General features: G+C 57.4%; 1 protein-coding gene across 1 annotated transcript in view; it reads right to left on the bottom strand.

Annotated features, from left to right (window-relative positions):
* The window catches only part of PLXNA2 (plexin A2), a 213,599-nt gene extending 195,336 nt beyond the window's left edge, over positions 1–18,263 (bottom strand). Inside the window, exon 1 of the mRNA XM_079761625.1 lies at positions 17,632–18,263. Coding sequence (XP_079617751.1) covers positions 17,632–17,770 — 139 coding nt within the window. The 5' untranslated portion in view covers positions 17,771–18,263. The remainder of the gene's footprint in view (positions 1–17,631) is intronic.
* Positions 18,264–21,204: the final 2,941 nt, after the last annotated feature.

The raw sequence follows: 21,204 nt of genomic DNA, 5'->3' as shown, positions 1-21,204 counted from the left end.
ACAACTTCCGGCGACCGTGTCTATCCAGCTGCCTTCTCTCACCACGAGAAGAGAAATCCCCTGCTTGTCTTTATACACGATCCCTTTTATGGGTGGATAAACCAGATCCGATCTCCAATAAGCGAGGAGTCAGAGGGCGAAGGAGATTCCGGGTGGGCCCTGACCGTCCGGCTCAGCAGTGAGGCTGTGGGACTGTGGCTGCGTGTGGTTCTCTGCTCAGGCACCAGGCCCTGGACCCACGGGAGCCCGTGGCCCCGCTGGACTCCACCTCTTAGCTGGCAGGATGGGCAGACGTGGGGTGATGTGCAGGGGCTGGGCGCTGGCAAGAAAGGCGGAACGGCAGGTATGATGGGTTGAACTGTGTCCCCCCCCCCCACACACACACACACACACATTCATATGTGGAAGTCAGTACCTCAGAACGGGACTGCATTTGGAAATCGAGTTAAAATGAGGTCATCAGGGTAGGCCGTAATGCAAAAGGCTGTTGGTCCTTATAAAAAAGGGAATGTGGACAGAGACGGAGACAGACCGCCCCAGAGGGAAGGGATGTGAGGAGACACGTGGGGAGATGGCACCTACAAACCAAGGCCGGAGGCCGGGCCGATCCTTCCTTCCCAGACCTCAGGAGGCGCCACCCTGCTGAGACCCCGACTCCTTGCCTGCAAAACCGGGAGACAATACACGCCTGTGATGGAAGCCACCGCCTGTGGAACTTTGTTAATCGGCCCCAGCAAACGGAGAGCAGGGAGGAGTAACGCGCCTGGGCATCCTGGCTCCCAGGTTGTTCTTTTAGAGAAAAGGGGTGTGTGGGGGGGGGCGGGGATGAGCAGGGTCTAAACGCGAGTGCTCGTGCCCAGCGGTGGCGAGGGGAATAGATGTCTTGCCACCTTTGTGAGGACCAGGATGGCACAACAGGCTGCCTCTTTCCCCAGAGAACCCGCTTGCTTTGCCTCTCCCGGGTTTATCCCCTTGAGTCAGGGCTGGGCTCTCCCTGCAGAGGGTTCTTACCCTCCCCTGCCCTGCTCTTCAGCTCCTGCCCCGACGAGTCAGTGTGTCCCTTCCCAGACCCCAAGAATCTTACGGGATACTGTGTGACTCCCGGGGACCGATGGCCCGCCTATCCCACCCCAGCTCCCGCCTGTGCCTGTCCCCCGCCAGGGCCTTTTCATGCTGGGGAGGGTTTTCTGTTACGTTCCCCCCCCCCCAACCCCTGCTCCCCGCCCCCCGCCCAGGTCTCCCAGCGGGCTCGGGTGGAGCCCTGGAAACCGCACGGGCTCTCGCAGGGCCTTAGCAAAACATGCAGTGTTTGTCCTCTGCTCTCGCAGCCTGTAAAAGTTTGCAGTTGTCCCCCTGAATTATGAAGGGTTCCAAAGACGCTCACTTGAGGGGTGGCGCAGGGGAGGGGGCACTGGCCGGGTTGGCTTTGCAAAGCCATTACCCTGGGGCCGGGAGCAGGGAGATACACGCCTGACCCTGCAGACCTGCCCCATATGTCACGGGCCTGTCAGAAATCTCCCAGAATTCCCTTTATTATCTAAAGGTCGCCACCCGGGCAGCGCTGAGAGAGCCCAGGGTATAAACTAAACTACAGGAGCAATCAATTTCAAGCAGCTGCCTTCCCCCCATCCTGCTCCTCCCCCTACCATGGCTCTGCTCTCTTCAACCCCCTGGGGTCAGGATGCCCAGCAAGGAGGGCCTGCCCACGGCCACCTCATCCCGGGGAGGGCGGGCGAGGGGGCGGGGGGAGAATTTCTGCAGGTGAGCAGGGCTCTGAGGCTAGGAGCAGTGGGCCCTAGGAGCGAGCCTGCTCTGGGCACGGTGAGCTCAGAAAGGTCACCCCACTGCTCCCCTGACTCCACGCCAGACCCTGCTTAAACCATCCTGGTAGGAGGGCCGTCTGGTAGGCATTATGGGATTAAAGAACAGGGAAAAGAATGTTCAAGCTCCTTCCAAAATCAGGCTGAATAATAAAAGTGGGGGTATGTGGCTAACGTCAAGTCCAAATTCATATCAGGAGACCTGGTACCCTAATGGCATGAGCAGCAAAATCACAGCAACTCCCATTTGCTTCTAGGAAAAATAATAAATGTTATTACTAACGACCTGCCACTTGGCACACTGTGCTAGGTTCTTTGCCTATGCAAGGGGACATGTTGCGTTCATCTTGCAAGAAGGGTATTATTCTCCCATTTCACAGATGGAAAAACAGGATCTCGGGAAGGTGGAGAACCGCGCTGGGATCATCCTGCCGGGCCACAGAACTTTCTGGAGCCGCGCTATCCCCACGAGTCCACATTGCCTTGAGAGTCAGCATTTCTTTTTCAACCAAACCCTCTTATCTCTGGTCTGGAAAGACTCACTCGAATGTTAAGTAAGACTTGGCAAGTACCTTCTTTTAAAGGTCAAAACTTGAGGCCCCCACTTTGGTAACGGCGCAGGGCTGGGGGGGTGGGGGTTGAGTTATGTGCTGCACGGTGGAACCCAGGGCTGTTTCGAGGCGAGAGGGGTGCTAGCTGGCAGGCACCTGTCGGACGCATTCCCGTGACCTTTCCCAGGAGCCTGGAGATGCGCCTCCTGCCTCCTCTCTGTCCACGGCAGAGCGGGGAGTTGGGGGGAAGAAATGGCAGGAGAGCAGGCCACAGGGTAGAAAGTGCCCAACTAAATCGTTAAATAAATTACAGTTACTCCACATAATGGCGTATTATGCTGCCATTAACCACTGTAATGTTTTCAGAGAATAATGACACGGCTCCAGTCCACAGCAGTGGGAGGCGGAGGGAGGAAAATAAGGGGGTAGAAACAATTCAAACAAAACGCCAGGCATTCCTCTCAGCTCCCAGGCAGTGGACTGGCCCCCAACTCACTCCCTGTCCCCAGAAGGTCTCCCCCTCTTTCTCCTCTTGCAGAAAATAGAATGGCCTCAGGGAGTCCCTAGAGGAGAGCACTTCCTGCTTCTCTTACGGACCCTCCCAGCCCCCTGCTTCCAGGGGCTCCGTGGCGGTCCCTGCGGCCATCTGGGGACCCCCTCATGCTGCTTCAACCTCCGTCAGGGAAAGCGGCCATTTGTGCCAGGTCAGGGTTCATGGTTCAACACTGTCCACTTCCACAAGTCGGGGGTCCCCGAAGTTCAAAAGAGTGGGCCTCTTGACCAGCAAGTCTGGTGTCGCCTCCCTGAAAATGCACGGAAGACTGCCCCAGGGACGAGGGGCTGGGCGCCACCCTGGAGAGAGCCCTGGGCAGCTGTAGGTACCCTGCCCGGTGTGCCTGGTTCTGCTTCCTTTCTTGTGCCTTGGACTCCTTGTCTACCTTTGGCAGGCACACGGCCAGAGTGTGATGTCCCCCCGTGGAAGCACCTTCCAGTGCCCAGATAGACTCAAAGCTGGACTCCTAAGCACTCAAGGTCATGTCCTTCCCAAGCTGGCTCTTCTGTCTTCCTCTGCCTCTCTTCCCATCTCTCCCAGAGACTCCACTCCCAACGCACTGGCTCATGTGTCGAGTCCCCAGAACACCTGGCCCAGTTTCACCTGCGTGGTCCCCTCTCCTGGGAACCCGTCTCCACTTTCAGCTTTGCCTATTCAAACCCCATCCATCCCTCAAAGCCTCCTGAAGACTCTAGGCCCCCCATCACCCAGCTCTCCTCCAAAGTCAATCAGAAATGGCTCTTTCTAGCACACACGGCATTGCAGTATTGGCTCTTGCAGGTTATGGGACTAGGTCCCATCTCCCCATTGAACTGGACGCTCAGAGAGGGCAGAAACCATACCTCAAGCTCTTCAGCGCCCCGTGCTGGGCTAGCCCAGTGCCTCTCAGTCGGTCTGAACCCCGGGGAGCAGAGGAGAAGGGAGACAGGGCTACTCAATGCCTTTTCTCACTGCTGGCCTGACCGGAGACGCGGTTGGAACTCCCACGCTCAGCTCAGCGGTTTGTCACAACTGCTCTTTGGTGGAAGGGAAGAAGGCATGAACCGTTTGGAAAGGATCCTGCCAGTTATTCCTCTTGAAGCCACAGGGTGGAGAGCAGTGTCCCCGGCGAGGTGGGTGAGGTGGGGAGAAGGATGGAGAAGAATGGGAAGTCACCAGTCTGCCTGTGAAAAATGCCCAACGCAGACAGGGCTTGGCAAGAGAGCCCCGAAGCCACAAATCATACACTATCATAGGTCACATGGACGTATGTGATACGAAACGGTCAACTGACAGCAGGAAGCGGTCAGGAGCAGAGTGGGGTGGGTGAGCTGCCCCAGGAAGTTTTCAGAACAGGGCTCACGGACAAGGCCAGGCTCCCCGTGCTGCAGGCAGAGGGCACACAGAGCAGACTATGGGCTTCGGAGACAGACCCGGGCTCCAGTCTTGCTCTATCACTTTCACTTGATGACCTTGAACCTGTTATTTCACCTTTGGGAGCCTCGGTTTCCTAAGCTACGGAAGGACACCTCGCAGGGCTGTGGTGAGAATCACCGAGAAAATGGATGTGAAAGTGTTTTTGGTAAACCCTGCGGGTCTGAATCAACACCAGTGACTCGCATTTCTGTTTGTGGAGAAACACCGTTCAAGGGCATCATCTCCTTGGCGATGGCGGCTGCCCCATATGATGGCAACGAAGGCTGCTGAGGGCTCCGTTTCAGCCGGGCGAGGGGTGCTTCTTGTGCCGGGGAATGTGGTCGCCCAGCTCCCAGCTCCTAGGGATGCTGAGAAGGAACTGGGTGCTGCTGGCCCCTAGTAGCCATTCTCCCCAGTCCCTTTGGCCCCACACTGTCCAGGTTACCCCACTTCTGCTGCTCTTGTGATTCATCCAGGGACCCTGGGCAGGAGAGAGGGAGGAGAGGAGGAAAGAGGAAGGCCTTCCCCCAGGAGGAGGAGATGCTGGGGCTCCGCATCCTTTGGGCTCTACCCATCCTGGGTCCGGCCAGCATGTGGGATGAGCTTCCCCTCCCTTGTCTTTTCCTGCCTCTCCTCCTCTCCAGTGCTTTTCTGAACCGACAGCCGAGCCTTCGAATCCAAAGCTAACTCCTTTTTTATGAGGGAGCTTTTTAAAGCAGGCTGTGTCCCCGCCCTGTACCGCCCCACCTTCGGTTTCTATTATTTTCCTCTCTGTCTGAAACTCGGAGCTCTTGCAGAAAAGATCCTGAGTCGTCAGCAGCCTCTCTGAAGTGACAGGGGAGCTCACAGTCACACACGCCGCAGCAGGGCAAGTGCCGTGGGGCCGGATAAAAGGGACCCGTGGAGGTTGCTGGGTGGCTGGCATTCCAGACAGAGGGGCAGCGCTCTGTCCTCCTAAGGAGCCGGGCTGTGCCAAGAGGCACGCACACTCGCCTGCGGGCCCCTCAGCACCGCGAGTGGCATGGGCCCTGGGTGAGCGTGCAGAGCCGAAGAGACTTTTGATGTCTGGGACCCCAGCCCTGCTGCCGAGGGAAAGTGAAGGGAGCAATTACAGGAGCCTGACACCGGGGAAGAATGTGCTGGAGGGAATGCAGGGGGAGGCAGGCGGCTGGGGCAGCGGGGCACCTGGGGCAGAGAGATGAAAAGATCTCCCCGAGTGGGAATCTGGCCCCGTGATGAATGGGGTGTGAGAGAGGAGTCTGGGAAGGGGTAAACAGCCAGGAGGGACGCAGGAGGGAGGGCTGGCTGAGGAGAAAGAATGCTGAGGTCAAAGAGCAACGCGAATGCTCCTGGAATGATTGAATCAAGATCCAGCACGTTGCACACCCGGTGGGATGGGTGCTGATGTGCACGCAGACATGGGGCCCTGCCCCCGGCCTCAGCCCCCACCCCTGCCGAGGGGTGAGCAAGTCAGCTCTCCTCCCAGACACATTCAGTGACCCCTGCAAAACTCCCCCCACCCGCCCCGATGGCTAGTTCTGAGGCCCCCAGGGAGCCCCCTGTAACATACACTAGCATCTGTGCAGTGACCGAGTTTCACTGTTGGCTGTGAATTTCATGTATGTGTCCCCATAAATGCACCCCTCACCCAAGCCAGGGAGGGACAGAGCGCGTCAGCATCACTTTCCGCAGGTGGGAAGTCTCCGGTGTCTTAGAGGTGAAATATTTTGGCAAAGGTACCAGGTGTGGAGCCAGGACTTGGACGTGGGCTCCCGGAGTTAAACGTGTCACCCTGCTTCTCCGCCGCCTGCAGCTGTAGGTGCCACCACCTGACACCTCCAAGGAGGGATCACTTACTCCGGCCATCACTCTCTGCTCCAGCTGGGCAAGGCTCTGCCCTGCTCAGGAGAGACGCTTTGGGAGTGGGGGTGGGAATTAGGAGCTCCGCTCAGAGTTGGGTTCTTGGGGACCCCCTGTGAAAGAGGAAAAGGCCATCTGGCTCCTACTCAGACCTGACTGGTGGGAAAGAGGGGTGGGAAGGAGGGCTGGGAAGGGCTGAGGACTGGAGTGGGCCCCAGGGGGTGCTCAGGAGATGGCAGATGGAAAGAAGCAGGTGTTTGTAGGGAGAGAGGCTGGGGTGCCACCATCCCCTTCCTGTCCGTGGGCAGAACACTGGCTGCCCACCACCCCTCTAAAGACGGTGGCATTTCCACGACCCATGCGGCCGGCCTGAGCATGCAGGCAGCTCCAACCTGCCATCTCCCCGCCCCCTACCCCCCACCCCCTCACATCCTCCCTGCTACCCTGGCCCTGCCGCTCTTCAATTTCCAACCCCTGGCAGATCACTGATTAATTCAGGGCTGTTTAATAACCCTTCCATTTCGATGAAACAAGCTGTCTTGTTTTCTTTATTTTTAACACCGACTTGCGTTTCTTTGCTAAGCATCTTACTGTCATTTAAATTTCTCTGTCTCCAACCAAGCTGATAATAGACTGGAGCGAGCAGCTGCTTCCCTCCCGCTTATGACAATGATTAGAAGTTAGAGCTGTGCCGAGAGCTGACCAGTCTCGGTTCAGAGGGGTCTGCCCCTGCTTGTAGAGGGAGTGCTCATTCTAACGCGATTAGGAGAAATCTGGCTCCCGGGGAGACCAGAGCTTACCCCGGCCTAGCCTTCCGGGCACCCTGTGCCGCCGAGGGGAGCAGTGGGGGTGAAGGTGTGAGAACCAGCTCTGTTTACGATGGCATTAAGGCCAGCAGCTGCGGGCCTGACACTCAACTTCACTTCTCAACTTTGTCTTCCTTGAATTTACTGAGCAGCAAACAGGGAGACTCAAGGTTAGAGGACGTGGAGGCGGGTGGCGGTCTCAGCCATCAGCTATTATACCTTTCTGCTCCACACGGGAATCCCTTTTCTTAAAAAAATTAGATTTCTATTGCTTTCAGAGAGGAAGGAAGAGGGAGAGAGAGATAGAAACACCACTGATGAGAGAGAATCCTTGATCGGCTGCCTCCTGCACGCCCCCTACTGGGGATGGAGCCCACAACCCAGGCATGTGCCCTGACTGGGAATCGAACTGAGACCTCCAGGCTCATAGGTCGATGCTCAACCACTGAGCCACGCTGGCCGGGCAAGAATCCCTTCCTAAGACCTGGTCCTCAGCTTCCAGCCTCTGCCTGACTTCTCCAAAGGATGGAGCTCATTCCCTCCCCAGACGGCCTTTCTGGGGTTGGAGGGCCCTGGTGCCCTCTCCCCGGTCCTGCAGCACTTAAGCGAACTTGGGCAATAGTATCCGTGTGCACACCCTTCCTTCCTTGGCACATTGCACGGTCCTCAAGAGCCAGCACAGCGACGTGCCTCCCCCCGCAATACCTGGCACATAGTAGACAGCCAACCAACATTTGCCCAACCACATGAAATTATGTGCCAGTGTCCTCACAAGTCCCAGGCCCTCCCTCCCGCTGGGCAGGCCCCTGGGGAAGCTGCTGGTTTGTCTCTACCTGGACAGGTGTGCCGCCCCTCCCTGTCCTCAGGCCAGAAACGCCTGAGTCCTCAGGGGCCAGGTCCCTTCTCTTCCCCCCAGGCCCCAGGGACGACACAGCTGGAGAAAAGCTTGGCCAAGGAAACTGGGGTGTCGGGTGGAAGCCAATCAGGCGGCCTGGACCAGGCCCTCTGGATCCCAGCTCTCCCCCATTCCCTCTGGGTTGGGCCTGGCTGCCTGAGAACGCGCCCAGGTGCGTGCGAGGTGCACAAAACCTGGCTGGCCCAAGGTGCAGGGAGGGGGAGTGCGGGTGGGGGGCTCCCAGCTGGCAGTCTGCAGGCAGCTGCTGGGGTCATTGTCTCACCCTCTCCCAGTGTGAATGCTGAGCCTATAGAGGCCGAAACACAAACAGTGCCCACAGGGCCTCTTGCGAAGGGAGGGGTGGCTCGGCCTGGCCAGAACCATTGGCTGTGCAAACAGCAAGGCCTGCTGTGCCTGGGGGGAGCTGGTGGGGCTACTGAAGAGAAGGGCCCTTCTTACACCATCCAGCCCAGAGCAGGGAGAGGCAGTTGGCAGTCCAGTCGGTGTGTCCTAAGGGCCAGCGGACTGGCAGTGAAGGGGAGGGGTCAGCTCCATGGGATCACCACTGTGAGGTGCCTGCCTCTTCTGGGCACGAGGTCGGGGAAGGAGAGACTGGAAGAGAAGGTGGCTCAGTGGGCAGATCGAGAGGGTGTGCTGGGCTAGTCTGGGGCCAGCAAACCTCCTCCAGATAAGGCAGAGCCTGGCCACCCGCCCTCCCACACACACACCCCCCGTGTAGAGTTGGGTTTCACATCTATTATGTGGGCCTGGGTAAAAGCCGCTAGGAAATACTCAGAAACATTTTCCCCAAGTATTCTACACAGAACACCTAATTCCTTTGTAGTTCAAATGTGTTTTTTAAAATAATATGTTAGAAAAGAAAATGAAGGCACCTTGCCACACTCATTTCCCACAGCTGGCTCTTGGGCAGTGCTCTGAATGCATAGACTCGCTCCTCTGAGAGCCACCTTCCCACGCTCTGCACTTCCAACAAGGGACGGATCTTGTGCATCAGCTGGGGGGGCAGTGGGCAGCTCCTTGGGCTAAAGACAGCCGAGGTGTCCCCCAGACCGCCTGCTACGTTCTGACCAATGATGGGAGCTGGCTGAGGATCTAATCCCCATGCCCTAGGGTCCCGCTTGGGCTCTGGGACGCAGCGCCTGCTCATGTCTTTTATGCCACGTCCATGCCCACACTCCAAGGAGCTCTGTCTGCCGAAAGATGTAAGCTTATTGCAGGCAGGCAGAGGCCTGTGGGAGCTGCCCCGTCCTCTGCCGTGGGAGGTTGACTCCCAGGAAAAATGCTACCTTACCAATTCTATGACGGTCTCGTTCACCCTACCCTTACACCTGAAGGCACCAAAGGTGAAAGGATAGCAAATTCAGAATTCAAATTCCAGTCCCACCGGTTAAATGCTAACCACGAGCCCTGGTCAGCTGGCTCAGTTGCTTGGAGCGTCGTCGCTTACACCAAAAAGATTGTGGGTTTGACCCCAGGAGGGCCACATACTGGAGGCTACTGATCGATGTTTTCTCGCCCTCTCTCTCTCTAGAAATCAATAAAGACATATCCTCAGGAGAGGATTTCAAAACGAATGCTAACCAGGAGCCACACACCAGTGGCCTCCCTCTCCGTTTCCCATCTCCACTGAGAGTCTTCAGCCTTTTATCTATTTTTATATATAAAAACCTTTAGCACACAGATCTTCTTTAAATAAAATCTCATTTTCCCCCCTCAGAAAGTCCCAGACAAATTCAGAGAAAGAGAAGACCTTGTCCCTAGCTTGGCTTCGTTCCTGCTCTCAATTTTGGAATAGTTTTACACGTTTGCAGCAATTGTCCTTTTTCCAGATCCCCTCACCACCTTGCTCTGCCTGGCTCCAGACACGGAGGCCGCTGAGGGACGTGGGGAGCCCTGAAGAGCAGCCATTCCCACCAAGCGAATGGAGAAGCTGCGGTGCTGGGGACAGGGCGGGGGCCAGCTCTCCCAGGGTGGCTTGTGGCTCTGTCTCCTCGCCCTCCGGGGACCAGGGAGCAAATGGTGGGAAGGTGAGAAATCTCTCAGGAAGGAGGAGGAGCTCAGGTGTGAAGGTGGGCCCTTTGTGCTGGTCCATTAGGACCCTATTCTGACACCAGCTTCTTCCTGGCCATCTGTTGGGACCTTCGTGGTGGGACCCAACCTCCAGCACAGGGGTGAGGGCGAGGCTTCCCAGCCTCACAGGCTGGTTGGATCCGGATCCGGATCAGTTTCTCTACGCCTCTCACAGTGGGGTCCTGGGCCCCTCCGAGTGGGCGTGGGCGGCAGACTTGAATTTTCTTAATTTCCGGATGAACCTCAGGAGGGGCGTTTGCCTAACAGAAACCCTAGTGGTGTGGTTTGAGCTCCACAGAGAGTCAAGGGACTTGTCAGGATGGTCGAGGCAGCTGGGGCAAGGGTGGGGGGGCCATTCTTATCAGGGGACTGTGACATCCTGACCCCCTAGCTCCTGGAATACACCACCGCCAGGTCCTGTCTGCTTTGGGCTGGGCTCCCGTCCCGTGGAGTTCAGAAAACAGGCTCTTCTCCCTCGGGTACCTTTGTTACTCAGGAGAAAGACGGGGAAGCGGGGGCAGCAGTCAGGGGAGGTGGGAGGTCAGAGGCCAACGTAATATTTACCCAGCCCAGCGAGGTCTTTGCTTTTATGAAGCAGGAAAGCACTTCAAAGCAGCCACATCCCCTCCTGCCACTTGGCTGCCCCTGTGCTCCTGCCCTTCGGGGCGAGCCGGGTAGCTTTCCCAGCCCTTCGTCTCCTCCAGAGCTTTCCACCCTCTCTACCTCGAAGGGAGATGCCCCTGCCCTGCCTCCTCATCGGAGAGGGACAAGGACTTGCCTGGAGATGCAGAGCAATTCCAACGCCTGGCTTCCCCTGGCGTTCGGAGCCCCGGCTTGGATTTCTCCCGTTTACTCTGAGTGAGTCATCCATGGACTCCTGTGGATGGAGGAGAGAGGGGGGCCGGGTCCCAGTTCCTCATCAGAAGCCGCAGTCCAACCCCCAGAGCAGGACCCAGCATCGGAGGGGGGATACTAGGCCGTATGCTGGTTCTTTACATTTTTGAGGGGGGGTCACGAAGTCTTCAGAAACACACCGAGATCTCCACCTATTTCTAGAGAGCACACGCTTGTAAGGGTGTCACAGAGGCTGCTGAAAGCCCACGCACGCCCCCTGGTTCTGTGCATCCCAGTCCAGGGACCTCCCGGACCCCAGACTCGATTTGAACACTTTAAGGAGTCGGGAGAGCCCTACCTTCCAGGAGTAAGACCAGAGACAGTTTGTAAGCCGTGCTGAAGCCGGCCTTCCCCCTAACCTCCCTCCTCGCACCCCTCTCTGCCTTCTTTCTGCGCAGACACTTCGGGGGTTCCTAAGTGCCTCTCTGTTCAGCCACGGGGCAGGGGTACAGTCTGGATGTTCTCTCCGGTGGGACCCATTCAGTGAGCTCCCTGGGATCAGAGAGGGTGAGGAGCAGCAGGATTCTGGACGCGGAGATGCGAGCACAGATGAGTAATAACGTGTCCGGAAGGACCGCCCAGCCAGCTCCAGGGGACCGGAAAGGGATGCGATTTACATAGAATACAATGTGAAGCCCTAGGGAGTGGGCCTGGAGACCTTGCTCTAGGATGCGGACTAATAGAAAACAACCCCAGTGCCTACCCTCTGTTTAGTCAGTGGAGGAGAAGGAGGGGAAAGGATGCTTAGGGGCAGTGCTTAGAGGCTCAGGAATGAGGGGTTAGTCATTCCCCACCGGCCACTTTGAGGTTCCCAGGCACCTGAGTCTCTCTCCTGGCCTCTCCTTATCAGCACTGGATGTTTCTGGCTCAGCTCCAAGGCACCTTGCATGGCCTTGAGCAAGGGCTTCCAGAAACTTCTGCCCTTTCACTTCCTGAGTCCCAGTGCCCAATGGCCTACCTTCTGCCTTATGCTAAGGTTCTTTGGGGGGCACTTGGCTTCCGGCCGTCTCCCTCCCTCTAGGATACTGTCTGTTTCCTGAAGGCAGGACCCGTGGCATTTTCCTTCTGTGCTGGGTGCTGCCGCACGCCTAGCACTGCCTACGTGACCAATTTCCGCCCGTTTCACAGAAATGGATCGCAGCCCCTGCTTTCAGTGTCTTCTGTTCGCTGCAAGGGCCAGCAGTGCGGGGTACAGCTCCAATGTGAGGGTTCCTGTTGGAGGGGATGTTCGTTCCCTCCATCCCTCCATCTGCCAACTAAGGGGAGGGAGGGGGGCTGTTTCAATACAAAGCGAGGAAGCCCTTGGGCGTCATTCCTGGGCAGTGCAGGCAGCCCTGGGGTGCCCCTTGGAGAACGGGGGTGTTGGGGGCCCAGGAGAGAGGTTCATTCACGAGCTATTTGCTCTGGGCCCCAGGACCCCTGGGTTCATTCACAGGCTATTTGCTCTGGGCCCCAGGACCCCTCTCCCTCTTCCTTCTCCAACACCTCTGAACTTTCCAACTGCCTTTTTATCTCGCACACCGAAAGCAATTTTAGCCAAGGAAAAGCAGGATTAAACTTCCAGAACACGAGACATTTATCTTGTTTTTCTCTTCTCCCTCCCCGCTCCCCCTCCCCTCCTTGACCCCAGGTCAATGTGAGCCAAAGGGAAACCAAGATGAACTATCAGGGGCTGGTATCAGATCTGAGGAGATGCTGCGCTCTGGCCCTCTGCCCGCCCCCACGTCCATGGCTCTGCACCCCCCCCCCCTCTCCGGCAGTTGTTATCTCCCCATGAGACAGGCCTCTGGACTCGGCGCGCTCCCCACATCGTCCTGCGCGGAAATGAAAGGGGGAATTATCACTCAGAGAAAGGCTCCCGCAGAGAACATGAAGACCGAGATTAAATCAGCGATGCGCCGTGGACAGGCCTCCGGGTCCGAAAGATCTTTTGAAAACAGTCTCCCCAGAAACAGTTTTGCCACCACCTGGGCGGGTTTCGAGAAGTCCTCATGCAGGGAGCTGGGAGGCGGGGAGGCATGTGCAGGCGCCTTGGGGATGGGCCAAAAACTTTTATTGCTGATAAAGACAGGCAAGGGCCTCTCGGCGGGCCAGCCGGCTGACTGAGTGCCTGCTAACCTGCTAACTCGAGAAGGCAGCCCTCCTCCCGGCCTCACACCCCCAGGCATCCTGTCCAGACGGCCTCTCCCTGGCTGCTCCCCACCCTGGGGCGCCCTGCTTAATGCTGCAGGCGCCTTTTCCAGTCCCCTGCCACCAGACAGGGTCCCCAGGTCCCACTGGCAATGGGATTCTACCAGTTGTGGTCTCTGGGTAGTGACAGCTGGTAGTTTCTAATATATCTCATCTATTTTTTTCTTGTCTTAAAAAAAAAAAAAAGGCACAAAAACCACTGTTTAGAGCCAAGGCTGGTTTTCAAGCGCCCCCTCTAGTGGCGATAACCTGCTCCTTCAGCCTCCCAGTTCGCCCAGAGGAGCCTGGCCTTCCCTGGGAAGATGGGAAGGAGCCCCCATCTGCCTGGAAGGGTCTTTGCCACGTGCTTTCTGCTTTAGCTCTCAGCTCTTCCTGCTCCACTCACACTGTCAGTTTCTCTGTCTTTACCGTCCCCTTCTGTCACCTGCTTCTCTCCGTCTATCTGTGACTGTCCGTATCAGGCCATGGGTCTTTCGTGGCGCGCCCAGGCTGCTGCATCTTGGTCTGCATCTTTGATCCACCTGCTGTTTTTTTCTGGACACCAGGTCTGGTGAGCGGGAAACGCTCTGACAAGGCCCCTGATCGAATGGCCTCATCTCAGGGGCCAACACCGGGACCCCCTAAGCCAGACCCACAGCGAGAAGCACAAGGAAGACTGAAGCGCATGGAACTCGGGCGTCAGCTGCCTGCCGCAGCCCCACCCCCAGGTAACCCTGGGTTGACTCCTGTGTGAAGGGGTCTAGAACCCGGGCTGGGAGTTCCTGCTCTGGAGCCCCGCGTGGAAGCAGCTCCTGATTCTCCCCGGCGTGCTGCCCGCTGCCTGGCCTCTGCCAGTACCCTACCATGCAGACAACTGGCAGTACCAGGATGGAGGGCCAGCTGGCAGGGGGTGGGAAGAGGGCGCCAGGGAAGAGGGGGAGAAAAGGGTAAGTGGGGGCCAGGACTGAGCCTGGGGCTGGAGCTGGCAAGGGGAGACAGAGTGAAAATTCTGCTGGGGCGAGAGGGACGCGGGGGGCACCTGCTCGTCCTCTGGGTTTCTGAGGATGCCCTCACCCACGCAGGCGCTGTGGCCAGGGCAGGGCAGGGGGTTAATGGTTAACCAGCTGTGAGAGCGGGCACTTTTGCACTGCTCAGGCCTACGCCTTCCCTTTCAGCTCCCTCTCCTTCACCCCTCCTTTCTTTACACTCTTACCCAGGAGGGACCCTGCTCCCCAACAAAGAACTTTCTCGCCTCTCTTTCTGCCCTCAGTTCCAGATGGAAGAGTCTGGAGCTAGATAAAGCAGTTCCATATGCCCCATGCCAGGCAATGGGCCCCCAGGAGAAAGGTGGGGGGGCGGTCTACTTCTGACCATCTCACCCTCTCTCGGGACCAGCTGTTTGACCCTGGGAAGACGGGCCTCTCTCTCTATCCACAGGGCTCACCTTTAGAAATGACCAGAAAAGAAGTGGACACACACCCGCCCTCATTTACTTTAATCGGGCATGAAATCTTTGTCACTAAGTGAAAAAACTGTTTCCCATAAGGGAATGGGGCCCATTCATCATTGTTTGAACGGAGCATATGTGCAGGGGAGAAACAGAGTATTCCCCTATAATGAATTGATAACAGACTGCCCCTGGGCGAGGGTGGCGGTGATGGGAGGGGCGCACATGAGCTATAAAACTACAGCACCTCCACGCCCGGTTCTGCCTTTCCCCGCGGACAGTCCTGGATTATTTGTCGTTAACAGACTGTAACACAATGCTCCCGTCGCTTTATGATCAGAATGGGGGTGGGGGTGGGGGTGAGGGGCTTGGCTGGGAGCTCCCTGCCTCCCCGTTGGCCATGATGGACAGCAGTATATTGGGCCCCGGCCTGTGTGTGTCCGGACAGCTGTGTGGCAGCAGAGAGACAGCTGGGGGTGGGGGCTGTTGCTGCTGGAGACAGGAATAGTCTCCCCGCTCCCCCCAGGCCCCCTGTCTTGAAGAGGCAGCCAGAGAACAGGAGAGAGACGATAAAACCCCCAAACAGTGCCAACTCCAGAGCCGTAAATATTTCCCAGCACCTGAGCAGGCGGGCTCGGGCTGCTGCCAGCTGCTGCCCTGTATATTTAACTGTGTCACCGGCGTTCCCTCCCGCTCTGTGCGTTTCCCTGTAACGTGCCCATGAAATACAGATGAACGGAATCACCAGAAGCGTTTGTAGATGGAAAAGAGACCTAAGAGAGAAGGAGCTGCTGCTCTTTGCGGGTTTTCTTCTTCACCCCATTGGAAGCACAGACTCCAGTAAAACGGATGGCGAACTTTTATGGTTCCCACACCTGCAGCTTTAGCCAGTCAACAGGGTAAGAGGGTGAGAGGGTGAATGGCCGCCGGCGCTTTGGGGACAGGGGCAGGGAGTCAGACCAGCCCTGAAAGGGGGCCGGTGACTTGTCACGACGAGGCTGCTTTTAGGCAATAGACATGCACCGCCACCTTTCACTCCTCCTCATTGAGACTTGGAAGGCCAGCCAGCCCCCTGTCCTGCTCCAGGCTGTGAGGCACCTGGATGACCCTTATGTCCTGTCCAAGGAGAGGCCAGGGGGGACCCCCTTGCCAGACTTGGGGTCCCTGGGCAGAGGAGACCTGCTGGTACTTGGCCAGGTCGGATCTTGCTGCTCCTCAGCACCACCATCTCCACTGCCCATCGCTCCAAATGTCATTCCCATGTAAGTGCTTTGCAAGCCAACTTGCCCCATCCCAATGCAATTCGCAGAAGACAGCGAGGGAGCACAGAGGGCCATCTGCACAGCCCCCTTTATCAGCGGGACCCTGAGGAGGGTCCGCTGGGGGAGGGAGGGGAATGGCTCCTTTAGAGAATGCTCGGGATGAGGAAGGGTTGGGGTGAAAGGTAGAGACGGCAGGTGGAAGAAGGGAAAAGAAACCCCCCCTGGCTAGGGCATCTTGACCAATGCTCCTTCAGTTTCCTTGGTCCCCTCTCCTCTCTCTCCTCACTCCCCCACCCCCATCCCCCAGGCCAAGGAGGGGAGATCACGGGTAATTAGTTCACCTGGTGCTTGGAGAGGTGAGGGGGACCTTAATGAATTCTTCTCTCTTCTAGCCAGGAGGCCAGAGGACAGAGGGCTGCTAGCAACTCCACGAGCTGTCTGGGGTGAGAGCTTAAAACTTGGGCATTCCCATTAGGAATAGCTCCATTCCTCCTGCCAGAGCTACCTCTTCCCTGGGCTCTGTTGCTCTGTGGAAGGCCCCAGAATTCAAAGCTGCCCAGAGGGAAGAGGGGGGTTTCAAGGTCTGAGAAAGAAGCCCAGAGGTATGGGGGGGGGGGGGGGGCGGCGGGAGACTGCTATCACCCCAGGAGGGGAGAGATGAACTTGACTCTACTCCTGAAATGTCCAGCCCAGCGCAGATACTCATAAATCTTGTCCACTGCACAGAGCATACAAGGAAGAGAATGAATGGGTCCCCACATTTCTGCAGGTCCCTACATACTGCTGGGTCCCCCAGCCACTGCCAAGATCAGCTGGCAGCCCTAGTCCCTCAGACTGGCGGCGTCTTATGTCCCTTGCAAAGCCGCTGCTGCCGTGTCACTAGATCCCTACGGGAGACCTGGCCACGTTTCCACTGCCCACCTCAGGGGGCTCTCCCTGTAGACCCTTAACTGGCCTGGAACCCCAAGTCTTGTACTCCCCACCCCCACCATCTCTATCACTCGGGACCTGAGTTTGAGTAGGTAACTCCTCCTATGGCAAGGGTCATGCTATTTGTCTGGGAGCTGAAATGACGGTTTTTGGCGACTCTCTCTTTGGCCATCCAGCCCCTGACTAACATTTATGGAGACGACCTGTGGGACGGATCCAAAGGTCTAGAATTTTCTAAGGTCCCTACATCCCTTGTGGGGTGGGGCGAGAAGGCTCCCATGGGTCCCGGGCAAGCGAATACTCCAGTTCCCAGCCCTCTCCTGCCGCCCAAGCCCGGGGCAGGTGCCCAGTGGTGTGCACCACGAGGGCGCACGGAGAGGGCATGGGGGCGCCTCTCCCCATTCAGCACCTCGGACTGGCTCCCTGAGCCCCTGGAACCCGCGCAGCTTCCTCTTCCATTCCCCAGTCCCCCCGATTCTCAAGGAACAGCCGGCGGCCACCAGGGACTCTGGCCCGGGAGTGAACGCCCCCCCCCCCCCCCCCCACAAATCGAACGCTGCCCACAGTGGCCTGGGGCTCTCTTGCTCTCGTGCCACCTTTGCCCACACTGGCCCCAGCTCTCGGGACAGCCCCGCCGCCCCAGGGCTCCCCGAAGCCGCAGAGCACCGGCAGGTGCGCGGGGAAGGCGCGCCCCAGAGCGCCGCCGCCACCGGCAGCCGGTGGCCGGGAAGCCGGTGGCCGGGAAGCCGGTGGCCGGCGAGGAAGCCCAAGCGGGCAGGGCTCCGGGTCCGCCCCGCCAAAGTGGCCGAGCCCGCGCGGGGACTCGCCCGTCGCAGCCGAGCCCGTGAGCCGGGGGCCGGGACCCCGGAGAGGAGCCTGGGAGCCGGAGGAGCCGGCGCGGGGCGTGCGGGTGTCTGGGGAGAGGGCCCAGGGCGCCGGCGACTGGAGCGCCGCTTACCCAGCTCCGCGGCGTCCGTCTGTCCTTGCGTCTCCGGTCCGTCCGCCCGGGCCGCCGGCTGCCGAGGGCGGCGCGCTGCCCCTCTCGCGGCCCGCAGCTCGCAGTCACCGGGAGAACCACATCCACACGGAGTCCACATTCACTGAAATCCACGGCCAGCCACCGGCCACTTATCTGTATTCCTGGAGTGGCCCCTCGGTCTCCGGTCCGCGCGCCCCTCCGTCCCCGGGCGCTGGCCGCCGGCTCGCGGGGGACCCGGGCGGCGCCGAGGGGGCGTGGGGGGTGGGTGCGTGGCGGTGCCGGTCCTGGGGACGCGGCGGAGCCCAGGCGGTCTTCAGATTTTTCCCAGCGCGACTTTCCGGGCTCCTCTGACATCAGCAATCTCGGCGCTTCCTTCCCTCCGCTCTCCGGGTCCGCTCACAGTCCCATTTCCTCCGGGAGCCGGGCTTGCTCGGTCCGCGGGGAGGTCCGCGGCGCTCGCGCTCCCCTGCTCGCGGGGGCCCCCTCCCTGTCGCTCGCCCTCTCGGCCGAGGATTCCCAGCCACTGCCCCGCCGCCTCCCGCTCCCGGCTGGCGAGGACGCCGCTCCTCCGGCGGCTCGGGCTCCCCGGCGGCGGCGGCGGCGCTGCTCTGCGCCCGGCCTCCCTCCCTATATTACCAGGCGGCTCATTATCATAGAGGCCGCGCGCCTTAACCCCCTCCCTGCCGGCCGCGCCCGCCGCTGGCACCGCCCGCCGACAGCCCCCTGCCCCCTCCCCGCCTTCCCCGCCCTCCCCGACTTCCTCCTCCGCCAGCTGTCAACAAAGAAGAAGCACGTTTGGCATGGGGGGCGGGAGGGGGGGTGCGCCCCTCTACCCTCCAGGCGCCCAGCTCAGCCCGGACCCACCGGCCCCCTTAAGTGCCAAGGGGCAGCGAAAAAAAATCCTGCCGGGGCCTGGGAATTCGGGTGGAGGCTTGGCCAGCCCAGCTGGCTTCGCCCGGGGTGCGGGGAGAGCTCGGGACCCCAGCCGAGGCGGGTGAGGGCAGCGGGGACAGGCACTCCCCCACCCTGAGCATCACCGGTCACCGCGCGCATCCTGCACACCACCCTCTTCATCTCTCCTTTGCGCGTGGGGTGAATGGGGAGGGGACCGGCCTTGCCTGCTGAGGTTGACACTGGGGGGGGTCTCGGAATCTGTGGGAGCAGATTTCTTCTGCTGGTGAATTTCGGAAAGCCAACAAGCTGTCAAATGCGATTTGAAGTTGTTATGAATTATTATTTTCATAACGCAAAGATGAGTCTTGCTCGGAATCTCACGCTTCCAGCTCTTTGGGATCCTGGGCCTCTGGCGAGCGGAGGGCACCGGAGGGGAGCTTGCTAGACCCAGACCCGGCGCCTGCCTGGCGGGGGATTCAGAGAGGTGGCCTTAAGATAACTTATTTTAATAGCCTAAGGTGAGAGGTTTCTGGGTTCCGAATGGCCATGCCTCGGCGGCGCCCTTATGACCACTGATTACACCCCGTGAAGAGCCCGGGTATCTCGGCAGCTTCTGGACGCGGCTTTCGGAACCGGGCCTGCAAGCCAGACCCTGGCGAGTTCGCGGGATCTGCGTAGTCCCTGCTGGAAAGGCGAGCACAGGAGAGTTTGCTGGGCACGTCCAAGTATTCCGATAACCTCCCTCTACTGCCCTCTCGTGGCCACAGTCTTCAGTGGTAAAAAATAAGGGGAAACATTTACTCCTGAAACCCCAGAGTTGCATGAAATTCTGCAGTAGGGGCCTTAAACAAGGAAAAAGAAAGAAATTGAGACTCACCTGTCATCTTGCACAATTGTCCATTCAATACAGGATTGGGGGAAACCCCGGCTTTACTTCATTTACAGAAATTAGCTACTGATTCAAAAATTCTTTCTTCATTGTAATTAGCTGAAATTTGTCTCCCTGTCACTTAGTTGTGTCCTGTGGAGCCACAAAATAGTCTAAGCTGTTTTCCCTGATCCATACTTGTTCTCTTCTGTGAACTTCTTTAGCATTTATTGTTGGCACCCCTCCAGGCAATTATCATAAATTACCCTATATTATTATTAATTTCTCTCTATAAGTAGATCTTGTCTCCCCATCCAGACTGTCTAGTCTACCTCCTTATCTCTGGGTAGACTACATCTAAACCACAATTTATTAAGGAAGATGATTTTGAAGAAGGCACTAGGAGATTTTGCAACAGCATTTCTCCCATTTGTTTGATACATGGGGCATCAGTCTGGCCGGCGACGCCTCAGCCAGCCAGCGGTCGGTTGGAAATATCTAGGTGATAAAGCTGAAAGCCTCTGGTTCTAAATCAAGTGCTCTGTGACCCTGGCATAGGTCACCTCTCTTCCCCATGCTTCAATTTAATCACATCTTTGGAAGATTATAATACAATTTAAATAATTAAATTGCATTAATACAATTGTGTGAATACCACCCAGGGCCCAGAAATAAATTCTAAATAGAGGGCAAGAAAGGATAAAATGAAACAAATTCCTCCACTTCTTCTATCTTTCACTCCTAGCCTCCCCTTTTCTTCCAGAGAGAGAGAGCGAGAGAGAGAGAGAGAGAGAGAGAGAGAGAGAGAGAGAGGAGACAGACAGGAGTACACATTGAAGGCAGCCTGGCCGTGACTCGGTTCCCATTGCCACTCAGTGAGTCTGAGATTTGAGTCCCGGGAGATTGTGGCAATACCCGTGGTCAACATAACAATGGGAAGAACACCAACCTGGTCTATTGGGAGGAACCCTGGACGAAGTAGCCTTAACATCTCTGGGCCTCAGTTTGTCCATCTGTAAGATGGGGATTGCTACCATCAATCATCAGACAGTTGAAGGAATTAAAATAGGCATATTTAAAAGCACTGGAAGAATTAATGGCATCATTAAAATGGAAATATTTATTCATACGTTCAGTCCTAATCAGCTAAAGCAAAAATATGGATCTTGTTAGTTAAGCACATAATTATAATACTATAATCCTCCTAGGCAATGTCCTTGGTCTTTAAAGGTGTTCAAATAACCTCATTTCTTTTTTCGCTGGGTATCCATTCATTCATTCATTTATTCCACAAATATTATTTATTAAAATCGAGTTTATTAGATTTCTTCCTTTAAGGAAATTATATGCAGCACATAATTATCTCTTCCACACATTTTTTTTTCCTTAGGAATCATGCTAATAATCTAGCAGGCTCTCTACCCCCTAGGCCTGTCTATGTCTTTCTGGGATTCGAGTTTTCTGGTATCTATCTGGCTTTGATGTCCTCTCCCTCATCCTGCCCAACTGGTGTCAAACCCACAGCCCCCGGGGACTCACCAAGCTTCGGCACGGTGCCTGGCAGTGCACCCTCCTTTCCATGAGGAGGGGCAGCCAGCCCAGCCCCGTAGTGGGTATTTAATAAATGTTTATCAAATGGATGCAGGGAGCATGGTCGTCTTATATAAAATCATCGTTTTTTGGAAAACCCTCGAAAACTCAAGCAGGGTTCTTCTCCATCCCAACCCACCCCCCTCCACTGGTCTCCGTGCTCCTGGGACCTCACTCTTGCCAAGTCACCTGTGGCTCCC

The sequence above is a fragment of the Cnephaeus nilssonii genome (genome assembly GCF_951640355.1).
Source record: "Cnephaeus nilssonii genome assembly, chromosome: 21".
Lineage (NCBI taxonomy): Eukaryota > Metazoa > Chordata > Mammalia > Chiroptera > Vespertilionidae > Cnephaeus > Cnephaeus nilssonii.
The sequence above is the reverse complement of the archived record's forward strand: the minus strand, read 5'-3'. Positions and strand labels throughout refer to the sequence as shown.